Source organism: Centruroides vittatus, unplaced genomic scaffold (genome assembly GCF_030686945.1).
Source record: "Centruroides vittatus isolate TY-2023 unplaced genomic scaffold, ASM3068694v2 scaffold_386, whole genome shotgun sequence".
Classification (NCBI taxonomy): Eukaryota; Metazoa; Arthropoda; class Arachnida; order Scorpiones; family Buthidae; genus Centruroides; species Centruroides vittatus.
Window position 1 is genome coordinate 2575566 of NW_027122706.1, and position 20545 is coordinate 2596110.

Consider the following 20545-nt stretch of genomic DNA (forward strand, 5'->3'; position numbering starts at 1 on the left):
TGGAAAACCCAATATATATTATATTAATAAATTTTTTGTCATTTAATTTAACTTAAGCATATTTAAACACAAATTCTTGAATGCTATTTATATTATGTGAATGTCAATTAATGCAATTTTTATTAATTAATTTGATTTAAACTCAACTGTGGCTTGCATCATAAAACAGACACAGTATCTTTCCTGCATGTGCATTAAAATGTAATTTAAACAGCATCATCATCAATGATTTGTATCATGATGCAATGCGATCTCAGCACCATTAACTTCTGAATTGGTAGTCCTGTCATTAATTGATCAGGTCATCGCTTTTCATTAACGTAAGAAGTATAGGAAGCTGAATATCAGTGGCTGGCTCTGCCGAGTAGCTTGTTAAGCAACTGAGATATTGTATGGTGGCAACCAGGAGACAAATGTCATGTTCAAAATTTTTTCATAAACCAAACTGTTCAAAAAAAGGTGTTTAAAAAAGGTTTGACTATATATATAATATACACTGTAGGAATTTTCTTGTTCTACTCTATATTTTATATTATTTTATATCTTATAAACATACTAAACATACTTTAGAAATTTATTCTGTCACAACATAATGTATTAATTCTTTGTTACTGTTATTTGTTTCCAATTTATTTTTGATATTGACCAAAATTTTCCATTATGTAATTCCAAGGAATATATTTTTTATAGCAATTAAAACCAAATTATTAAAAGCCCAATGTTATAAAATTAGTCTTTTCCAAATTTTTAAAATAAAATATAAATGTGATGATTTTGACATATTTCTAGTATAATTAATTGAAAACATAAAAGTAATAAAATTTTGATATTTGTAATTATGCTTACCTATCTTCTAGTGCTGTCTGATAATATACATGAAGTACTTTATTTTTTATCCATGATATACAATCCCTTGTTGATTGAGGTAAATCAGGACTACTCATATGCTGTTTGTACAAAGTAGCTAAACCTAATAATGCTTCTTTTCTTATTTTGAACTAAAAATAAAATAATAATTCTTGAATACAGTATTTCTTATAACAGGAAAAGCAAAATATATTTTAGAAACATGTAAAAATATTTTAGGAATACTGAAAGTAGACATTTTTAGGAATGCATCAAACATTGATATTGGTATTAACTGATGAAATGTTATTTTTAAACAAGTTAACAAAAAAAATTTTTTAATCTTCAAAATTTATGCAAATTAGTAAGAAATTATCAATGATTATAAATATTGTTTGTTTATTAAAATACTAAATTTTTAGAGAATTTTTCCCAATCTTCAAAACTTTTTAAGTGCAAGTTAATAAATCTAAGTTGTATAATATATTATACAAGAAATATATATAATAATAAATTATTAAAACATGAATAAATATTTAATAATTACATAATACATTAATAAATATTATATCATTTTTTCTTAATATATATAAAAATGTTAAATCATATTTTTAATTTGGTTAGTTTTTCTAATTTAGTGCATTAGAAATGTCCCTCTACAGTATATTTATGAATGAATAAGCCTGAACACTAAACTGTACTGTTCCAAAATTATGGAACCATTCATTGTAAAACTTAATGAAAACAAAATAATGCAAAAGTATATACTGCAACTTGTTCAATGCAATGCTTTGTGATATCTTTGGAAACGGAATAATTTCAAGAGGAAAATTGCAGCCACAATCAAAAATTTATCCCTTCAAGCTTTTCCTTTGGGAAGCAGTAAATTCCCATGTTTATAAAGATAAACCAAAAACAATTTAAGCCTTGAGAATTACAATATTAATCAGAACTCTAAATGTTCCTAAAGAGAGCAACAACACATTATTCTTTAATAAAACAGAGACAGGAAGAATTTTTATTTATTATACAAACTGCAATTAATCATGACTTTCCTAATGTAATTAAAGGCTTTACTAAAGTAGCTGTTAATAGATATGAAACAGGATCTACAAGAGATTGTAAAAAAGCTGAACATACAACTAAAAAGATGAGCAAGGTAACTAGTGTAAAGATAACATCCCTTTTGGCCTGTTATGCCAGGTGTAACAATATTGCTTTAACTTTTAAATGTTTTCCCTAAATCATGCAATTACTTCATTCAGACAAAGAGAAGGTAAAATAAATGGATATGTCTGCCATATATATATGGCAGACATATAAAGCTCCATAAGGAAAAGAAAGATTTTATTACAGTATCGACATATAGAATGTTATGGCAACATCTTGAGGAACATTATAACTCTATACAAAATAGTAAGCAAAATGCCATGGCATTGATGCAATGGGCACTATATACAGAATAGCCCAAATATTCTGAAAGTAGACATTTTTAGGAATGCATCAAACATTGATATTGGTATTAACTGATGAAATGTTATTTTTATCAGTTTTCTGAAAAAGCCCAATAATTATTAAAAGCTGGACAGATAAACATATGATCTGATTAATAGAACAATGCTATGTATATGTCTATCCTTTTGCATGCAAAATTAGAGCAATTAATGTTCATGATTCTGTTATATTAGTAGATGAACTGATAATTTACTTTCTCAAGTTTACAACTTTTTTATTCAAAAAACACTTTCTAATGTTTTCTAAAAAACATTAGAAAGTTTTCTAAAAAACATTAGAAACATTGTAAGGATGAGATATTTGTTTAATGTCATATACAGTGGATAGCCACAAACCTATATTTAACACTTAACCATTACATTTGATACTATTTTGTTTTATGTAATACTTTTTTGTTTATTTCCTGATTTAATTTATTTTTTATTTATTTGGATTTGAGTTTATTTTTCTAAATTTTTACTACTTACTGATTACTTTATTTTACTAATCTTGTATAATTATAATTTTCTGGTGATATATTTAAATAGTTTAAATGTAATAGTGTTCATTTTTAATGCATTCATTCTAAAATATTTCATAAACTTTTTCAGCTGATGATATTCTTTTAAGAGAACAAAAATGTTTCTGAATAAAATTTGTTTTTGGTTTCTGAATTTAGCATTTTTTCTAATAATTTCTTTACATTTATTAAAATATCTATTAAATCTTGTATACAATGATTTACTTAAAAATTGAATAAAAGATTTGAGTAAATCAGTTTGAATTTTTTATTATCTGTATTATCTCGTAAGCTCTTAGTCCATTTAAGGAAGAAAGACACACATTACATATATTAAGCTATACTAAGATTCAGAAAAAGAAAATATCAAGACTGCAAAAATCATATGAATTTACATATCATTATCATCATTCTTTTGAAGATCATTTGTCTTTGATTTGAGTGTTTTTAATTTACTTAATTTTAATGGAATGACAATTCTATGTCTGTGTATATACTAAAATGTTCTACGTAGTATGGATGCTGTATAATATAGTAGTATGTAAAATCACTTTAATTTGTGTCGATTGATTTTCTCACAGCAACTCCAAGTTATCACTTAAGACTTTAGTTTATTCTTGAATAGATTATACATCATATGCATTTCAGGCTGTTATAAATTCACAGCCCCTCTTTAGTGCTATTAAAGACAATGCAATGATTATTAAACTTGATACTATTATGATCACAAAAAATCTTTTACATTTTGATTATCTATATTTACTTGCATGTCTTTAAGAAAGAGAAACAATTTTTAAAACTCTAGTACACATGCAATGTTTTAATAAATGGGTAAAAAACTATATTATAAACTATATCACATGTAATAATTATAAAGTAAAGTTTATTATGTTTAAAAATTTTGTGATATAGTTTATAATATAGTTTTTACCCATTTATTTAAAAAAAAATTTTAAAGGTTTTATAATGGTATTTATATGAGAACATTGTATGTGTACTGGTGTTTTAAAAATTGTTTTTCTCTCTTAAAGACATGCAAGTAAGTATAGATAATCAAAATATAAAAGATTTTTTGTGATCATAATAGTGTCAAGTCTAATAATCACTGCACTGTCTTTAATAGCACTAAAGAGGGGCTGTGAATTTATAACAGCCTGAAATGCATATGATATATAATCTATTCAAGAATATACTACAATAAAATCTTAACCACTCAGCAGTGAGGGACGTATATATACATCGAGGGCGATCGTGTGGCAGTGGTGAGGGACGTATATATACGTTAAATTCTTTTGGGGGTATCACCAAAATATAGCCAAAAACTACCGCAAAAAAAAATTCACATAAAAAATGAATTATGTAACAATAAAAAAAGACTTTTCTTTACTAGACATAACTGTTTACAAATACTTTTTCTAAAACGGAAATGAGAAAAATTGTGTGAAAAAATACTTTAAAAATTTTTCGGGTATATTCTCCACTACTAAGGGGTAGAACCATACCTGACTCTCCCACTGCTGAAAGGTTAAGTAATAACTTGGAGTTGCTGTGAGAAAATCAACCTACACAAATTAAAGTGATTTTACATACTACTAAAATGTTATTTTTGTTTTAATTTAATTACTTCAATTAGTTAATATATTAATATAATTAAGATAAAATTTCTACAGGTATTTTGATATTCTAAATTTAAATTTAGTATGTAAAATGATAATATGTTAATGCATTTTACAACTTGCTTTCTTTTTGTTATTCTTGGAGATAACCAATAGATCTTAAAATGTTTAGATTAGTTTTGAGAGAATAGTTTTGGTAAACTAAGGCATTTTGTGAAGTAATAATACTATTAATTTTTAATTGTAATTAGTTAATGATAACAAAAAAATAAATTATACTTATGCTTTTAACGAGTAGCCAATCAGTTAAATGCAAAATTTATATTTCTAACTAAAAAATAATAATATATTTACTTTTTTATCTAAAGTTCTTTCCTTTACAAATGTTAATAATTCATCTGAAATGCTATTAAAATCTTTCTTCGCAGCACTAATTATAGCCATAACAACTTCATATCTTACAACTTCTTCTGGATCATGTTGACGTAACCTTAATTGTTCTAAAAATTAGAAAAAAACAAAGTTAAATTCAGAAAGTATAATATATAAATATATATAGTCTGCTCAGAGAGTTCCAGGAATAATTCAGTGAAAAAAAAATACATCTTACATGCAGCAATTTTACTGATTTAATTTTCAACATATTTCAATACATGGCTTGGATTGTTCCAAAAGTTTCTCAAGTGCCCTAGACAAATCATTAACTGAGATGTTATTCAGATATATTGTCGCTACCCTTTAAATGTCTGGAATGAACTCATATTGCATTCCCTTCATGAGTACCTTAAATTTTGGGAGAAAAAGTTAGCTGGGAGCTAAATCTGACAAATAAGAAGAATGCATAATCACTGTCTTCAAGTCTTTAGTCAGAAACTGGATGGCAACAAATGAGGAATATTGTCACAAAGGAACCAAACTCCATTTTGATGCAAATCCAGTCTAACTTAAAAGATTCTCAGGGGAGACAATCCATCAACATCCTTGTATAATAAGGCATTGACTGTTCTTCAGGAACAAATTTATGAACCATAAAACTACGAGAATCAAAGAACACAATGACTGTCATTTTGATTTAAATTATGGTAGGCGGTCTCACACAATGTTCCTAAAAAATGTAAGAATGTTGAGTTTTCTGACTCCTTTCCAGAATAACTGCTGTTTGCAATGTTCGGCAAAGCAAACATTGTAAAATCTATATTGATGTTTGCTTTGGCAAGACTGTATATAAACTGTAAATAAATTCTTATGTTTGTTTTATACTTGACTATTAAACAAATAAGAACTGGAGGATTCTTCACAACAGAAAACAAATGAAGGTAACAAAGAACAAAATCATGTATATTTTAATTTGGTAAAATATAAAAAAATTATTTCATCTGCATTTTCACAAATACAAAATGATTATAATTAAAGTATCTATTCTTGAGGTTATTCTTTCTTATTGACATTAGGCATTATCAATGAAAAAAATACTCAATGATAACAATAGCAATCTACATAAAAGAACAAAATAAAAAATACACTACTGTACTTACTACATATATTTAAATATTCATCATACTTTTATATACAGTAATATGCTATAATTAATATCATATATTAGTTATATTAATTATATCGAATATTAGTTATAAATAGTCTAATAAATATTAGAAACACATCAAATATACTTCATCCACTTACAAAATAAATTTTATTTGAAGTCTATTAAAATATAACAAAATTAAATCAATTTTTTGTAATAATTGCAATTCATTACACTTTATTTATTTGCAAGTCTCTATTAAAATTAAACAATTCCATTAAATTTATTCAAGTCAAAGCAATGAATAAAATTACTTTTAATAAAACCAAGACTAAAAACATGCAAACTAAACTGTTTTACCTGTGATATCATCCCTTAATTCTGGATGATTGAGAAGAAAATGCATGGAATACTGTACACATCTTACTCTTACTTGCACACTGATATCATTAAACCTAAAATGAAATTATTATTATTATATATTTTATTATATAGTATTATAATAAATATATTATAATTTATCCTATATAATTTTAAAACATTATAAAATAATTAAATTCATTATAATTATTAAATAATAGTTTAAATTATAAAATTACTATAAAGTAATATAACTGAATCATGCATTTTTTGATAGACAATTTAACTAAATCAAGATTTTTTATAGATAAAATATACTCAAATATAACAAATACTACATTTTAGTCTTAATTTTGTAAACTATCTTTCTTATTTAGATGAATGAAGGAAGTGGATATATGTTAAATAAACTTTGGAAAAATGTTACCTCAATTTAACTTTGAAAAGCATTTCCAGATTTCACAACCCAAATGTATTAATTAGCATTTGGAAAGAATTATTTTGGTCTAAGATCTATTTGTAATTTGGTTTTCTAATAAATCTAAAACTGATATTATTGGAATTAATAAGGATATTTAGTGAAAGTTATTAAATAATATTTGATAGATGTTTTCATAATATTTCATACAGAAGTGTTTATTATCATTTGATGCGCTTACACCACTTTAGATAGATATATTTTTAATGACACTATCTATATTATTTTTTGACATGAATGAAGTGATTTTTGTGCAACTTGACATGGGATGCACTTGATTCTTATCAATTTAATTTCATGCTTATTCAAGAAAGCTGGTATGCTTTTCTGAATTAACTGCTTAGCAACCAATTTTCTTCCAAGAGTGTCACAACACAGAGAGCAACTAGTCTTCTAATTTGTTAGTTAAATAAGTATTTTTATTTTGAGTCATTTGAATTATCAAAGATATAATTTTAGTTTGAAACATAGTGAAACCTTTTTCCTTTGTTTATCTTCAAAGCAAACTAAAGAACTTCTTGTTGATACGTGCTTCTTGTCCTTAATTACTTATATTTGTGTCCACTTTGGACGTTCTTATAAACTAGGACTTGTTATGCTGAGGAAAGAGGAACACACCATTTCCAATTAAAATATATTTATTGTAACATAATCTTGATTATGTTACAATAAGTAGAGTAACCAGGGAACATTTCATCACATATTTCATCAGAAATAGATGGATCATCAATGTCTGATAATATGAAACTTTTGAAAGAACACATCCACATGTTGTTGCTTTATCACTTCAAAAGTTGCTACAGTGCAATGAAGACTCACAATCTCATCTTCAAGGCATTTGGTATGGACACAGTCAACAGGCAAAACCACTACGATTGGTTCAAGGAATTCAAGAATAGAAATTTCTTGTTTTAAGATGAATCCATCTGGGCAACAATTCTATCAATGATGACGACATTCTCCTGCAACTTGTAGACAATAATTCACAGCTGACCACCAGAGAATTAGCATAACAACTTGAGTATTCTCATACACTAAAAATTGACAAAGTCTCATACCACCATGACAACATGCCAGCACAGAAAGTACAGATGATTTTAAAGAAACTGGCCAGTCTGGGTTGGGAGGTACTGCTCATCCACCTTATCAAATCAAGACCTGGCATCAATTACCATCTATTTTACATCCCGCAGAACTAGATTGCCACTATGTAGTTAAATGACAGTATCCAATGCTTGAAACTTTCTTCAAAGAAAAACCCCAGTCTCTGCTAACAGACTGAAAGTTTGAAGTGATTAATATTAATGATGATTATCTACAAGACTGAACTGTAATCATCATTGAGTTAATTGTCAATAAAGATTTTCTTTCAAAATGTATAAATTTCACCTTTATAACCTAATATTAAGTCAGTGTTTTTTAATGATAAAAATAATACTTATTTAAATAAATCTACATTAAAATACTAAAACTAAAAATAAAAAATAACTTCATTATTATACATAATACTTTACCTTCCAAGAAAACATTTCCATAAAGATTTATTTTCTAATGCTAATTCTGAATTTTTATCAGAAAACATTCGTGCAAGTAATTTAGTTGAGTCTAGTCTTGCCTTTTCATCACTTCCCTATTAAATAAAATATTTAATTAAATAATTTTATTAATACATTTCCTAAATTATAATTGTTAAATTACTATTTTTTTGACAAAATAAATTTTTTAAACAAAGTTAAATTTTTCTTATAAGCATCAAATATTAAACATTTATTCTTAATACACATAAACTGAAATAGAAATAAAACTAAAATTAAAAATCAATAACAATTTTTTATTTAAACACTAATCATATTTGAAAATGTAAAAATTCTTTTAATAAAAAAATTAATATTAATTTTGAAAAGTGCATAAAGTTTTAATAAAACATATCAAAAGCTGCTGGCATTTTCCAAGTTATTTTTATTAAGCTGCAATTTGAAAAAATTGTAGATTTGTAAATTCCCACTGTCTGTCAGTCCTTCCTTAATCTCAAGAATGAAGTTAGATAAATGAAAGTCAAGACCAGATATGGAAAGCTTAGGGACAGGCAGCCCCTATTATATGAACTTCCAGTTTGCACCCGAGTATACAAACTTCTGATTTGCATCCAAATATATGAACATTCATTTTGCACCAAAAATCACATTATTTCAATTCAAAAATTTTCCCTTGATAGATGACTGGCACAATTCTATTGCTAGCAGGAAAGTATGGAGACAGCAGGGATAAGACATTACTAATTTGAAATGGAGAGCATACATTTTAAATTAAATAAATTAAAAATATGATTATGTTTATTAATTTAATTGTGTCAAAAAGAAATCTGACAAAAACATTAATAATTGAAATTTCATATTTAATTAATTAATAATTTAGAATATTTTTGGTAAAAAATTCAAGCTCATACATTAGATAAATACATTACAAATACAGTGGAACCTTACTTAACGAGCATAATTCGTTCCAGAATCTTACTCGTAATGCGAAACTCTCATGAAGTGAAACAATTTTTCCCATATAAATTAATGTAAAATAAGATAATGCATTCCACGCTGAAAAAAATACTCAAATATTTTATGTATAATGTTTATTCAAAGAAAATTATACAATATACATTGTTAAGGAGCGTAAATCATCATCATTTTTTCTAGCATGAAATGAACCAACCTGAAATGTGAATTTGATTTGCAGAAAACAAAAATAATCACAGATAATATGTCTGATAAACACACCAAATGATATGCCAAATTCTTTGGCTATGTAAAGGGTATAATTAAATATTAGAAATTAATTAATGTAACTAGAGGTAGGCAGTTATGCTGCCATCGCATATTAAATTTAATAATTATAAATAATTAATTTTTAATTTAGCCATTTCTAAAATTTAATTTGGAATTGGTCATTAAATTTAATATGAGATGGCTGCATAACTGTCTACCTCTAGTCAAATTAGTTAATTTCTAATATTTAATTATAGCCTTTACATGGCCCAAGAATTTGACATATCATTTGGCCTGTTTATTATATAACAGGCTATAGTTGTTGATGTTTATACATAATATGTGTGAACACAAGTTGGGAAAAATGTGTGATCACAAGCAACACTAAGATGCTAGCGGAATGAATGTTAAACACAAACTGATGGAGCATGCTCACAATCCAGGACTTCCTCTTTCCTCATCACTTGTTAAGCAAGTCATATTTTTACAATTTGTTTTGCTCATTATGCGAGGTACTCATTAAGCAAGGTTCCATTGTAATTCCATCTGAAATTCAAGCTAAGTTCTCCTTATGTGTAAGTTATTTAAAATCAAAATATAACCATATAAGTTGTATTTTCATTATGTTGTACAAAAAAACTTTACATAAATTGGCATTATAATATCAATCTTATAAAAGCAATAGCTTTTATAAAGATTTATATTATAATGCCAATACACATTACAGTAAACATTACAGTAAACATTAATGTAGTAAACATTAATTACAGTAAGCATTACAGTAAACATAAATGATATCAATCTAATTGGATCAATACAATGCTGCTAGTCTTGCTACTTAAATAGTCAACATAATAATTTCATAGACATTTGGAAATCAATTATGCTGAATACAAAAAGAAAAAATATAAATATTTTAAGAGGCATCAAGACTCACTGGAATCATTCATTATAAATAGCAACATATTTTATTTAAAAGTAATACTTAAAAAATATATTCATATTTATAATTATTTCATAAATATTAAATATTTATTCAATCCTTTATGTGGCTAATAATAATTTTTTAAGAGATAAAATATCTATACTTGAATAAAGGCTCAGAGTTTTAAATATTATTACTCAAACACCTTATGCCTCTGAGAAATTATATTATAATATACTGTATTATTATAAATTACTAATTTCTCAGAGGCATTAGGTGTTTGAGTAATAAGATAAAATATCTTTTGTTTTTAAAATATAAAATTGCATTACAAGATATTACAATGCAATATCAAATTTCAAAAGTGTTTTCATGAAATATTTGAAGTTCAATTGTAAAATCAGTACAAATAAATACACATAACATTGCTTTTAAAAAAATAATGTAAAATTTTTAAAATAACATTAACAAAAGCAGAGTTAAAAACATAAGCAAAGTAATAAATAAAATACTGTTTATTAAAATTTAAAAAAAAACAATTCTTACTAAACTGTCATAAAAATGGAAGTACTAAAAACTACAGGCATGAACGTTTAGTTTTTAGTCCTTTGCTAATTCTTGCTACTTAAACTAGTTTGCTGTTCTTGTTATTGTACTTTATAAAAATCTTGTAAACAATAAATAAAGTACACATATCAAATATTTTCATACATTGTCTGCTGAATTCATAATGCAAATATTTATTGTTTCTCTGATAGGCAATTTATTTATTATTTACAGGATTAAAGAATATTAAAGAATTATATGACAAAAGGAGTTTAAATTATTCAGTGCTGATAATTGCATTTATAAAATGAAACTGATTTTCAACTATCTAAGCAAAATAAATTTCAATGCTATAACAACTAAAAGTGAAAAAGATTTTCACAAAAATAAACATTTTAAGGATATTCTATTCTAAGGTTAATTTTTAATTTGAATATTTATTTACAATCTATACTTTTAATTTTAATAGTATATATTTTCAACTTTTATGTACTTGTTCTGGCAACAATAGTATTCCAAAAATTCTAAACAAATAATAAATTTCAATTTTTGATGTTTCTTTTTCTAATTCATTTTATATCTGTAAAAATTTAATTAAAAAAAATCACGGATTATTTTTGAACCCCTATTAATATCAAATATTACATTTATGCTTATTAAATGTGGTATATAGTATGTAATTAAACAGAATTTAAAATTAATTAATATTTTCATCAGAATCACGACAAAATCACCAACATTTTTATGACAATTATTTTCAAAATTTTATTAAATTATATCTGTTTTGAAATATTTAAAATACATTTAAATTGATTAAACAATGGTTTGTTTAAAATTCCTTAGGTGATATTAATTCTAAATGACAAATTAGAATATGTGGAAGTAGTAAAATTTAAAAATGAATTACCTTTAATTTAAATTCCAGTTGTGGAAGAACTGATACCATCATGCTTGGACAGATTGTATTTAGTTCATATATTAAATCATACAGATGACCACTTATATTCGTTTTAGATTTCTTATTTAGAATCAGAGTATTGCTGAAAAACTGTGAAGAAAAAATTAAATTAATATCATACATATATAGAACAAAATAAGCCTGTTCTTATTTAATAATAATTTAACTGTGTTAGATCTTTTATTGAATTAATTATATAAAAATATATTTACACACTAATATTTTAACATGCATATGATAAACTATAAAGGATGTTCAAATGAAAATAAGAATTGAATCAAGTTATAAAACATAACAATGATAAATGTATTTATTCAAAAGTCTCCATAAGAATTGAGATATTTATCCCAATGTTTAACAAGCTGACAAATGCCATCCTCAAAGAACTAGACTGGTTGCTGGAAGAACCACATTCTCACTGCATCTTGAATTGCTCATCTGACAAGAATCAACATCCTTTCAGATACTTTTTAAGAGGTCCAAAACTGTAGAAGTCAAATGGACTAAGATTGGAGCTACATGCAGGATGTCTTAAGACTTTCCATCCAAAATGGTGCAGTATGTCTGTGGAGAAACCATAAAGTCTATGTGCTTTGGTAATCTCTCATCTTATTGGTTTTACTCTCTGACAATACATGACCATATACCCCTCATTCTTCAGTTTAGCTCCAGCAGGTGCATTAAAGAAAAGATATGTTATGAGCAAAAGTATTTCTGTCATTGTGAAATTAGTTTATCACATGTAAACATGTATTTTATATAGTGTGTTAATATACATGGTTGAGCAACATTATTATGACCACCTACTTAGTAGCAAAAGTATGTGCCTTTGGCAGCACATACAGATCTCAGGTAACATAGAATGGACTCAATAAGGTGCTGGTAAGTGTCAACAAGTATCTGTGTCCAAGCAGACTGCAGTGCATTCCAGAGTTGGCTCAGATTTCTTGGAGGATCATCCATTCATCTAATGTATCAATTGAGGTGATCTCATAGATAGTCTGATTGGGTTGAGATCTGGGGAATTGGGTAGCCAGGGTAGTAGCTTGAACTGTTAATTATGTTCCTCAAACCATTCATGGACAACTCTAGCTGTATGGCAACTAGCATTGTCTTGCTGATAGATGCTATCACTTTCAGGAAAAATGATGAACATGTATGATAAATGTGATTGTCAACAATTGAGAACTATTTACATTTATGTTACCATTTAAAGGTACCAAAAGACACAAACCTTGCCATGAAAAAACTGCACCCCAACCAGCCTGCTTTGTGCCATCAACTATTTCTGCGAGTTTGTTTTCTGCAGATTGATGCTAAATACATCACTGTTCATCTGCTAGGTGAAGCAAAAATCTTGACTCATCAGAGAAAGCTATCCATTTTCACTTGGTCAGGGTCCAGTCCTGGTATTGAAATGCAAACTGAAAGTGTTTTTAACAATAATTGGGTGCTCACACAAGGTGCTTGCTCCAGAATCCACAATATAACAGGGTTCACTGGAGTGTGGTTTTGGGAACCTTTCTATTCACACCTGAGTTCATTTTGATGATCAGTTGTTCAACAGTTGCATGTCAATTTCTCCTGACCAACTGTTCCTCTCTTAGATCAAAGGTATGTGGAATGCCACAATTGGCACACCAAATTGTCACAATGATCCAGTAATGTTCAAAATAACACCAGTCAGATTGACAAAGCGCAACGTTTATATTGACGAGACAAACATACAAAATAAATACAAAATAACATTTAGAACTAGGTATCCACAATACACTAATCTAAGTTACAAACGACTATGTTCCGTACAAGTTCGTCGGAAGGACACCTTACGACCTCCGTTAACAGACTTAGTACTCGCAACACCTCTGAGTCAGGAAAAGTTCGTGAAAAGTTCCAACAGGAGTTCACTTACACCCGGTTTCAGCAAGGTCCCAAAGAGAGATAGTTAGAACTCGATAGAACCGATCCAACTTTTCCCGCCAAAAACTACTTCTTATATAGTAACCGGCGTTCGAATTCTCTGCCAATCAGCTTCGATATCTTCATAAAGTCCGGCCAACAGCCATTCGTCTGTCGATCGTCAATTCAAACCACAACGGCTTTCCCAACGAATATTTTCTAACGGTTCTTCCGTAACGGCTATGATTTTGAATTACGAATGTTCCCGTTAGGTTACAAACAGAGCAGAAATCGCTCGCCTGGGCGATTCCATCCACTACAGATCCCATTGGTCCACTCTTGATACACCTTCACTACTGCAGCACAAGAGCATTTTATAAACTTAGCTGTTTCTGAAATGGTACCACTCCTGGCCCAACAGCCAATAATCAGGCCTTTTCCAAGTCTGTCAGGTCATATGTCTTATCCATGACATTCACTGATACTGTATGGGATTGCAGACATCATGTATTAACATGATGTTTGCAATCCCACACATCTAATTTGCATAACTTCACACATAACAGCATAGGGATTATCCACATCTAATATAAGAAGTAATCATAAGAATGTGACTTGATCCTGTATTTTTAATTGTAATTGTGACATGTCATACTGTATTTTTAATTATGTAATTAATTAGAAATTAATTATAAACAAATTATCATCTCAGTTAACAATTAATTTCTAGACTGTAATTTTTAATTTCATTTAATTAATAACTTCAAACATTTAAATACAGTAGAGCGTCGATAAGTGGAACCAATTGGGGACTGGGGTCCTTCCAGTTAATGATTTGTTCCAGTTTCCGACTTTGTACGAAAAAATACATTAACCTGTCCGATGTTCAAATTTTTCTCCATTGCGTATCGCTTCCTGTTGAATTTTTCTCCGTTGCATGTCGCTTCGTGTTGAATTTTCGTCGATTTTAAGCCTAACGAAAATTTTTATAATAATCATCGAGGCTATCGTATCGTTAAAAATTATTTCTGCATTTTGTACAAACAAAATAAATATATTAAAGAATATAAAAAACATGAAAATTATACTTTAGAAGTAAATTTAGTATCAAAAACATTCGATTCAGCACGACACAGTCCGACTGAAAATCGTTCCACTTTCCGGCCATTCCACTTACCGACGTTCCACTTATCGACGCTCTACTGTAATGTAACTGGCTAAAAATAAAATATAAGATTACAGATTATCTTTTTTTTTACGTATTTCAATTTTTTCAGTAAAGTTTTTCATCTGAATTTTTTTTCTACAACTAAATATTTTTTGATTGTAAATATAAGTTTCTTGTAAAATGTCTTTATATTATTAAAATCAATAAAAATTTTAAATTAAAATGTCATCATCTTCAGTTAACATAAATATTTCAATTTAATTCAATTTCAATCATATTATATTATTTACTTTAAAAAATTAACAGCAAAACTTCAATCTGAACTAAATGATTACCCAAAAATCTTGTTGGAAAAATGGATACAAAAATTAGAAAAAGACAAACAGCCAAAAAAACAATTACATAAAGAAAAACAATTTGTAAAAGTAATGTATATACCAAAGTTATTTGAGAGAATTAAAAAAGTAATAGAAAGCAAAATAAATTTAATACCCAAAAAAATAAACACAACTAAAAAATATCTTTGTTATAGAGATGATGAAAAATATGAATTAACAGAAGAAAAAGGTGTAGCGTATTCATTTGATTGCAGTTGTAAACAAAAGAAAACATATATTTGAGAAACAAAAAGAAAATTAAAAACAAGAATAATAGAACATATCCACGCCATCAAAAGTAATTATGCAAATTCAGCGGTAGCTGAACACAACAGCGGTAGCTGTAATACAACAGGATGCAAAATAAATATGAATACTATAAAAAGAAAGAAAAAAGAAAGAAATGATTTTAAAAGGCAATTATATGAACACATCCACATTGTTAGACAAAAAAATCGAATGAATAACAATACAGGAAGAGAAATACACCAATTATGGAACAGATTCATCAAAAGAGGAAAGGAGGGGTAGAGGTATAAAAATAGAAACAACCTCAGAGATAAGTGAATATTCAAGTGATGACGTAAGTTTTTAGAGATAAGGTTTAAACCAATTTTTTATCAATATAATTGATGGCTATTGTTTTAAATACAGGAATGTGATTGGATTTGTGATTGTAATGGTCTTAAATAGCAATGCATGTAAAGATGTATTTGTGAACCATAGTCGAAGAATGATGTTGTAAGTTCATTAGTGATAAGGTTTGAATCAATTTTTGTCAATATAATTTGATTTTTACTGTTTTAAATACAGGAATATAACTGGTTTTGCGATAGTTATTATTTTGAGTAGCAATGTATTTAATGATGAATTTATGAACCATAAAACTGTAAGTTTTAATTTGTATTACTTTATTCAGGAATTTTTAATATTATCTTATGTTTTTGTAATAATTTTATAATTGTTTTTAGAGAATTTCGTTCGTAAACCTGCTGATGAGGGACCAACAGGTCCAAAACACAACATTATATAACATGTGTTCAGGTGAAAAATAAAGACTGTTCTCTGATTTGTTTTTCTTAATTTGCGGAACCAGTTCTACAGTATAATAAGTCTTAATAATAAATAAGTCCTAGTAGACAATTAAATTATAAAAACTATAAGTTAAGGACACGAAGGCATAAAACTTGAATAAAACATGTTCACAAATATGTGCATATACGTGGTACGATCCAAAAGTTCGGAGAATGCAGTAATCTATGACAACAAAAGCATGTATTTGAAGTTACAGCATATGAAATGGATTCTACCAAACCACCTCTACGTGTTCAGGTTAATTTCACCCATGTCATGTGGTTGGCCATTTGCGGTTTCACCTTATTTCGGTATGTACTTAGACATCCCATGTCATGTTATGTGATTAAACCGCGAGCGCTGCTGTTTTTTTCCAGAGATAGTTACCTTTGTCCTGCGACGTAATCAAAGTGGAGTTTCAAGAACAACCTCCAACATTTCGACTTCACCGTGACCTTTCACCGTAGAATCACCGTACACCTTTCTTAGCAATTTTAAAATCTCCGTAGGTGTTTTACCTAAACGCTGACAAAATTTAATGTTGGAGGTTGTTCTTGAAACTCCACTTTGATTACGTCGCAGGACAAAGGTAACTATCTCCGGAAAAAAACAGCAGCGCTCGCGGTTTAATCACATGACATGGGTGAAATTAACCCGAACACTTAGAGGTGATTTGGTAGAATCCATTTCATACGCTGTAACTTCAAATACATGCTTCTGTTGTCATAGATTACTGCATTCCCCGAACTTTTGGATCGTACCACGTATATATATATATATATATATTCACATATTTGTGAACATGTTGTATATATATTTTTTTGCCATAATTGTGTGTATGTATATATAATTATAGCAAAAAATATATATACAACACAAAATAAATCTTTCAATTTTTACAAAGTGTCTTTTAAAATAATTAGTATATAAACATTTAATTAAACATAGCATAAATAAATAAATAGAATATAATTAATTAATTATAACTTTTTCTTTGATTATTTAGTATTTATTATATGAGTTAAATCATAATGAAATAACTAATTTACATTAATTATGCATTACAATATATAGTATAATAATTATAAATCATTAAAATTTTATACATACTGCTTGAATGTAAGGTTCCAAAGTGCTAGATGTCTTCTTTAATATATCTTTGGCAAGATTATATGAATTCTTATTTTGTGACTAAAAATTACATAGAAATTTATCACTCGATTAGTAGTCTTCATTAACAAAATTAATTTAAATGATATTAAATACAGTTACTATTTATATTATTAATTAATTAAAAAAAGAATAGAAAATGTATTATAAAAAAGAAAATATAGATTTAACAATTTTTTAAAATATTACTATTTTTATCATTTTTAAAATTTGTATAAACTTTGTGATACTTCAATTATTAATTAAGAAAATGACAAGTAAAATTTTTTCATATTTCTTTTATCATTTAAAAAACTTTTTATCATTTATAATTCATTATTGTTTTTAATGCATTTAAATCTAGCCATACACAGCTAAAGCTTGGAACCATGGGCATCTGCAGACGAACGCAAACAGAGCACTTACCCTTCCTTGGGATAGAATAAAAAATTCCACAAATTATAATTGTTACAGTGTTTGAAATTATGCAACTTTACATTCTCAATTAAGGGACATTTTGATGCAATACTGTATTCTGAAAACCCCAAAAAGTTAAACAATTAAATAAAAATTTATTGATGTAATTAGCGAGGTTGAGGCCAAAGTTTTAAATGCAAAAATGTGTACGTCAGATGTTCAGCGCCGCTTTCCTGTAAGCCTAGAAGTTTGACAATGGTGTTTGGAAAGTTAGTGGAATCATGTCAACATTCCAAATGCCATTGTCAAACTTCTAGGCTTACAGGAAAGTGATGCTGAACGTCCGACGTACACGTTTTCGCATTTAAAACTTTGGCCTCAACCTCGCTATTGTCTTCAAGCTTTGCCCTCTCCAGGAAAATTTTCTGTGGATGCCCATGCTTGGAACTCATCTGAAATATCAACTTTAGTTTTATATTTTTCAGTTATATTTAAAGATTACAGTTTTAGAATCCATCTTTACATTTGAAGAAATAAATTTAAAGAAAAGTGTTTTATCAATGTATAAAAAAAATTTACAAAAATTATTATACTATTATATAGTTATGTTTATTTTTACATTTTATTTAATTCATTTACTTAAGATATGACTCTACGTTAACATTCATTAACCATTCCATGAAGGATAAAATTATGTTGGGCAAGTTTAACTTTTATGAAAAAACAAAAGTTACATAAATGAAAAAACATTTTTTAAAAATATTATTTGAAATTTATTTTTTTTAAATTGTTTATTTAAAATGTGTGCAGATTTCTATAAATAAGACATCTTGTTATATAAAGGTGAAAAAAAATGATAAAATTAAAAAATATAATATACCATACATATTTTAAATGCAAATCTAGAATTATTACTCATTCATTACCACAAACTTATGTAAAATGGTGATATTTATTGAAAATGTCATCACTATTCAAATTTTATTCAAATCATTAATCTTCTGAGTTTATATTTACTGAAAGCAAACGGAAATATTATGAAACACACTACTTTATAGTATAGTATAAGTGTTACAGAATCCTTTGCATATCATTAATAACATTACAGCTTGCATAAAACGTTAAGCAAGTATGAACAAATTATGACCCTTGGACCAGATTCAGTCCACAAGAAGCTTTCATGAAGTCCATGCATAATCTTGATATGTTTTGACAGTGTCATTTAAAATTTTTATAAATGCACAGATTAGTGGTAAAACTTTACAGTTAAACATAAATAAAATAGTACATAAAGATTAAGCTAATTTATAGGTGACAGATCATTATCAAATATTTCTGAGAGATATTATAGAAGCAATTAACTTTGATCTTGATATATATTTTCAATTGTTTATTTCTGATAATATTTTAATATTGACATTTTAGATTAATTACTAATTCATTGGTAATTCAGTTTCTGCAATATTATCATTTGATTTCTTTATTATTATGTTGCATTTACACATATAGCTGTTTTTAAATTATTGACATTCAATAAAAAAAAAATATTGAAGAACATTTTCCTATAAAATTCATCTTAGTGTGAACATACTGCTTTGGACAAGAATGCAAGAAGAATGTCATTAACCTTAAAATATCACCAGAACAGTGTAAATACCGAAAGAACAGAACAAAATAAAACGAAACAGAAAATGTAAAAGTATTTTCTCAACCTTCAACAAAGCTGAGCAGAAAATCAAGTTTCCATTTTTTATACATTAAAACATTCCTGATGAAGTGTTCTAAAGCTTCGTTTTTAGTCATAATAATCCAATTGATCCAATTAATCCAATAATCCTGATTGAAGAAACATTTGATCAATTCTTTGTTAATAATCTTTCTTAATGATTGAAGAAACTTTATCTCATCTAAAATTATAACAACATAATATTACATAAAAGGTAAAGTCAGTCCTAAAACTGACTCAACAACAAACATAAAAAGAGTTGTAAATCAATGCCTGAAAATGGAGTGCCAGGCATGCAGAGTGATAAGATGACCACTTTTTTTTGTAACAGGCAGAGCACAGTTCAGTTGTTCTTTGTTTTAAGATACCACAACACATCTTATCCATTATTGTTTAATCCATTTACTGATACTATAACTTCTTGTTAAGCTATTATTTTAATCATTATTTTTCATCTCCTTCAGGAATTCCATTGTGAGATTCCATTTGATTGATACATATTCTTACTCCAAAGAGATCCTGATAAATTTTACATATTCTTTGATATATACTTATATCATTTGGAAAAATAAAACATATAAACTTGTTTAAACATTTCTATAATTTTTCTTTTATAACATTTTAGAAATATACCTTGTCTTTGCTTTCCAGGAGGTTGTCTATGAACATTAGTTTATCCATTCATTTTTTAAGCTTAAAATTAAAAAC

At 27.1% G+C, this 20545-nt stretch overlaps 1 protein-coding gene across 2 annotated transcripts in view; it reads right to left on the reverse strand.

Moving 5' to 3' along the window:
• The window catches only part of pds5 (cohesin associated factor B pds5), a 128048-nt gene that overhangs the window by 65138 nt on the left and 42365 nt on the right, over nucleotides 1-20545 (reverse strand). For both annotated transcript variants that reach the window (XM_067286657.1, XM_067286658.1), the window contains exons 7-12: nucleotides 17656-17736; nucleotides 11977-12117; nucleotides 8354-8469; nucleotides 6362-6456; nucleotides 4831-4976; nucleotides 847-998 (exon numbers count right to left, since the gene is read on the reverse strand). In XM_067286657.1, coding sequence (XP_067142758.1) covers nucleotides 847-998; nucleotides 4831-4976; nucleotides 6362-6456; nucleotides 8354-8469; nucleotides 11977-12117; nucleotides 17656-17736 — 731 coding nt within the window. The remainder of the gene's footprint in view (nucleotides 1-846; nucleotides 999-4830; nucleotides 4977-6361; nucleotides 6457-8353; nucleotides 8470-11976; nucleotides 12118-17655; nucleotides 17737-20545) is intronic.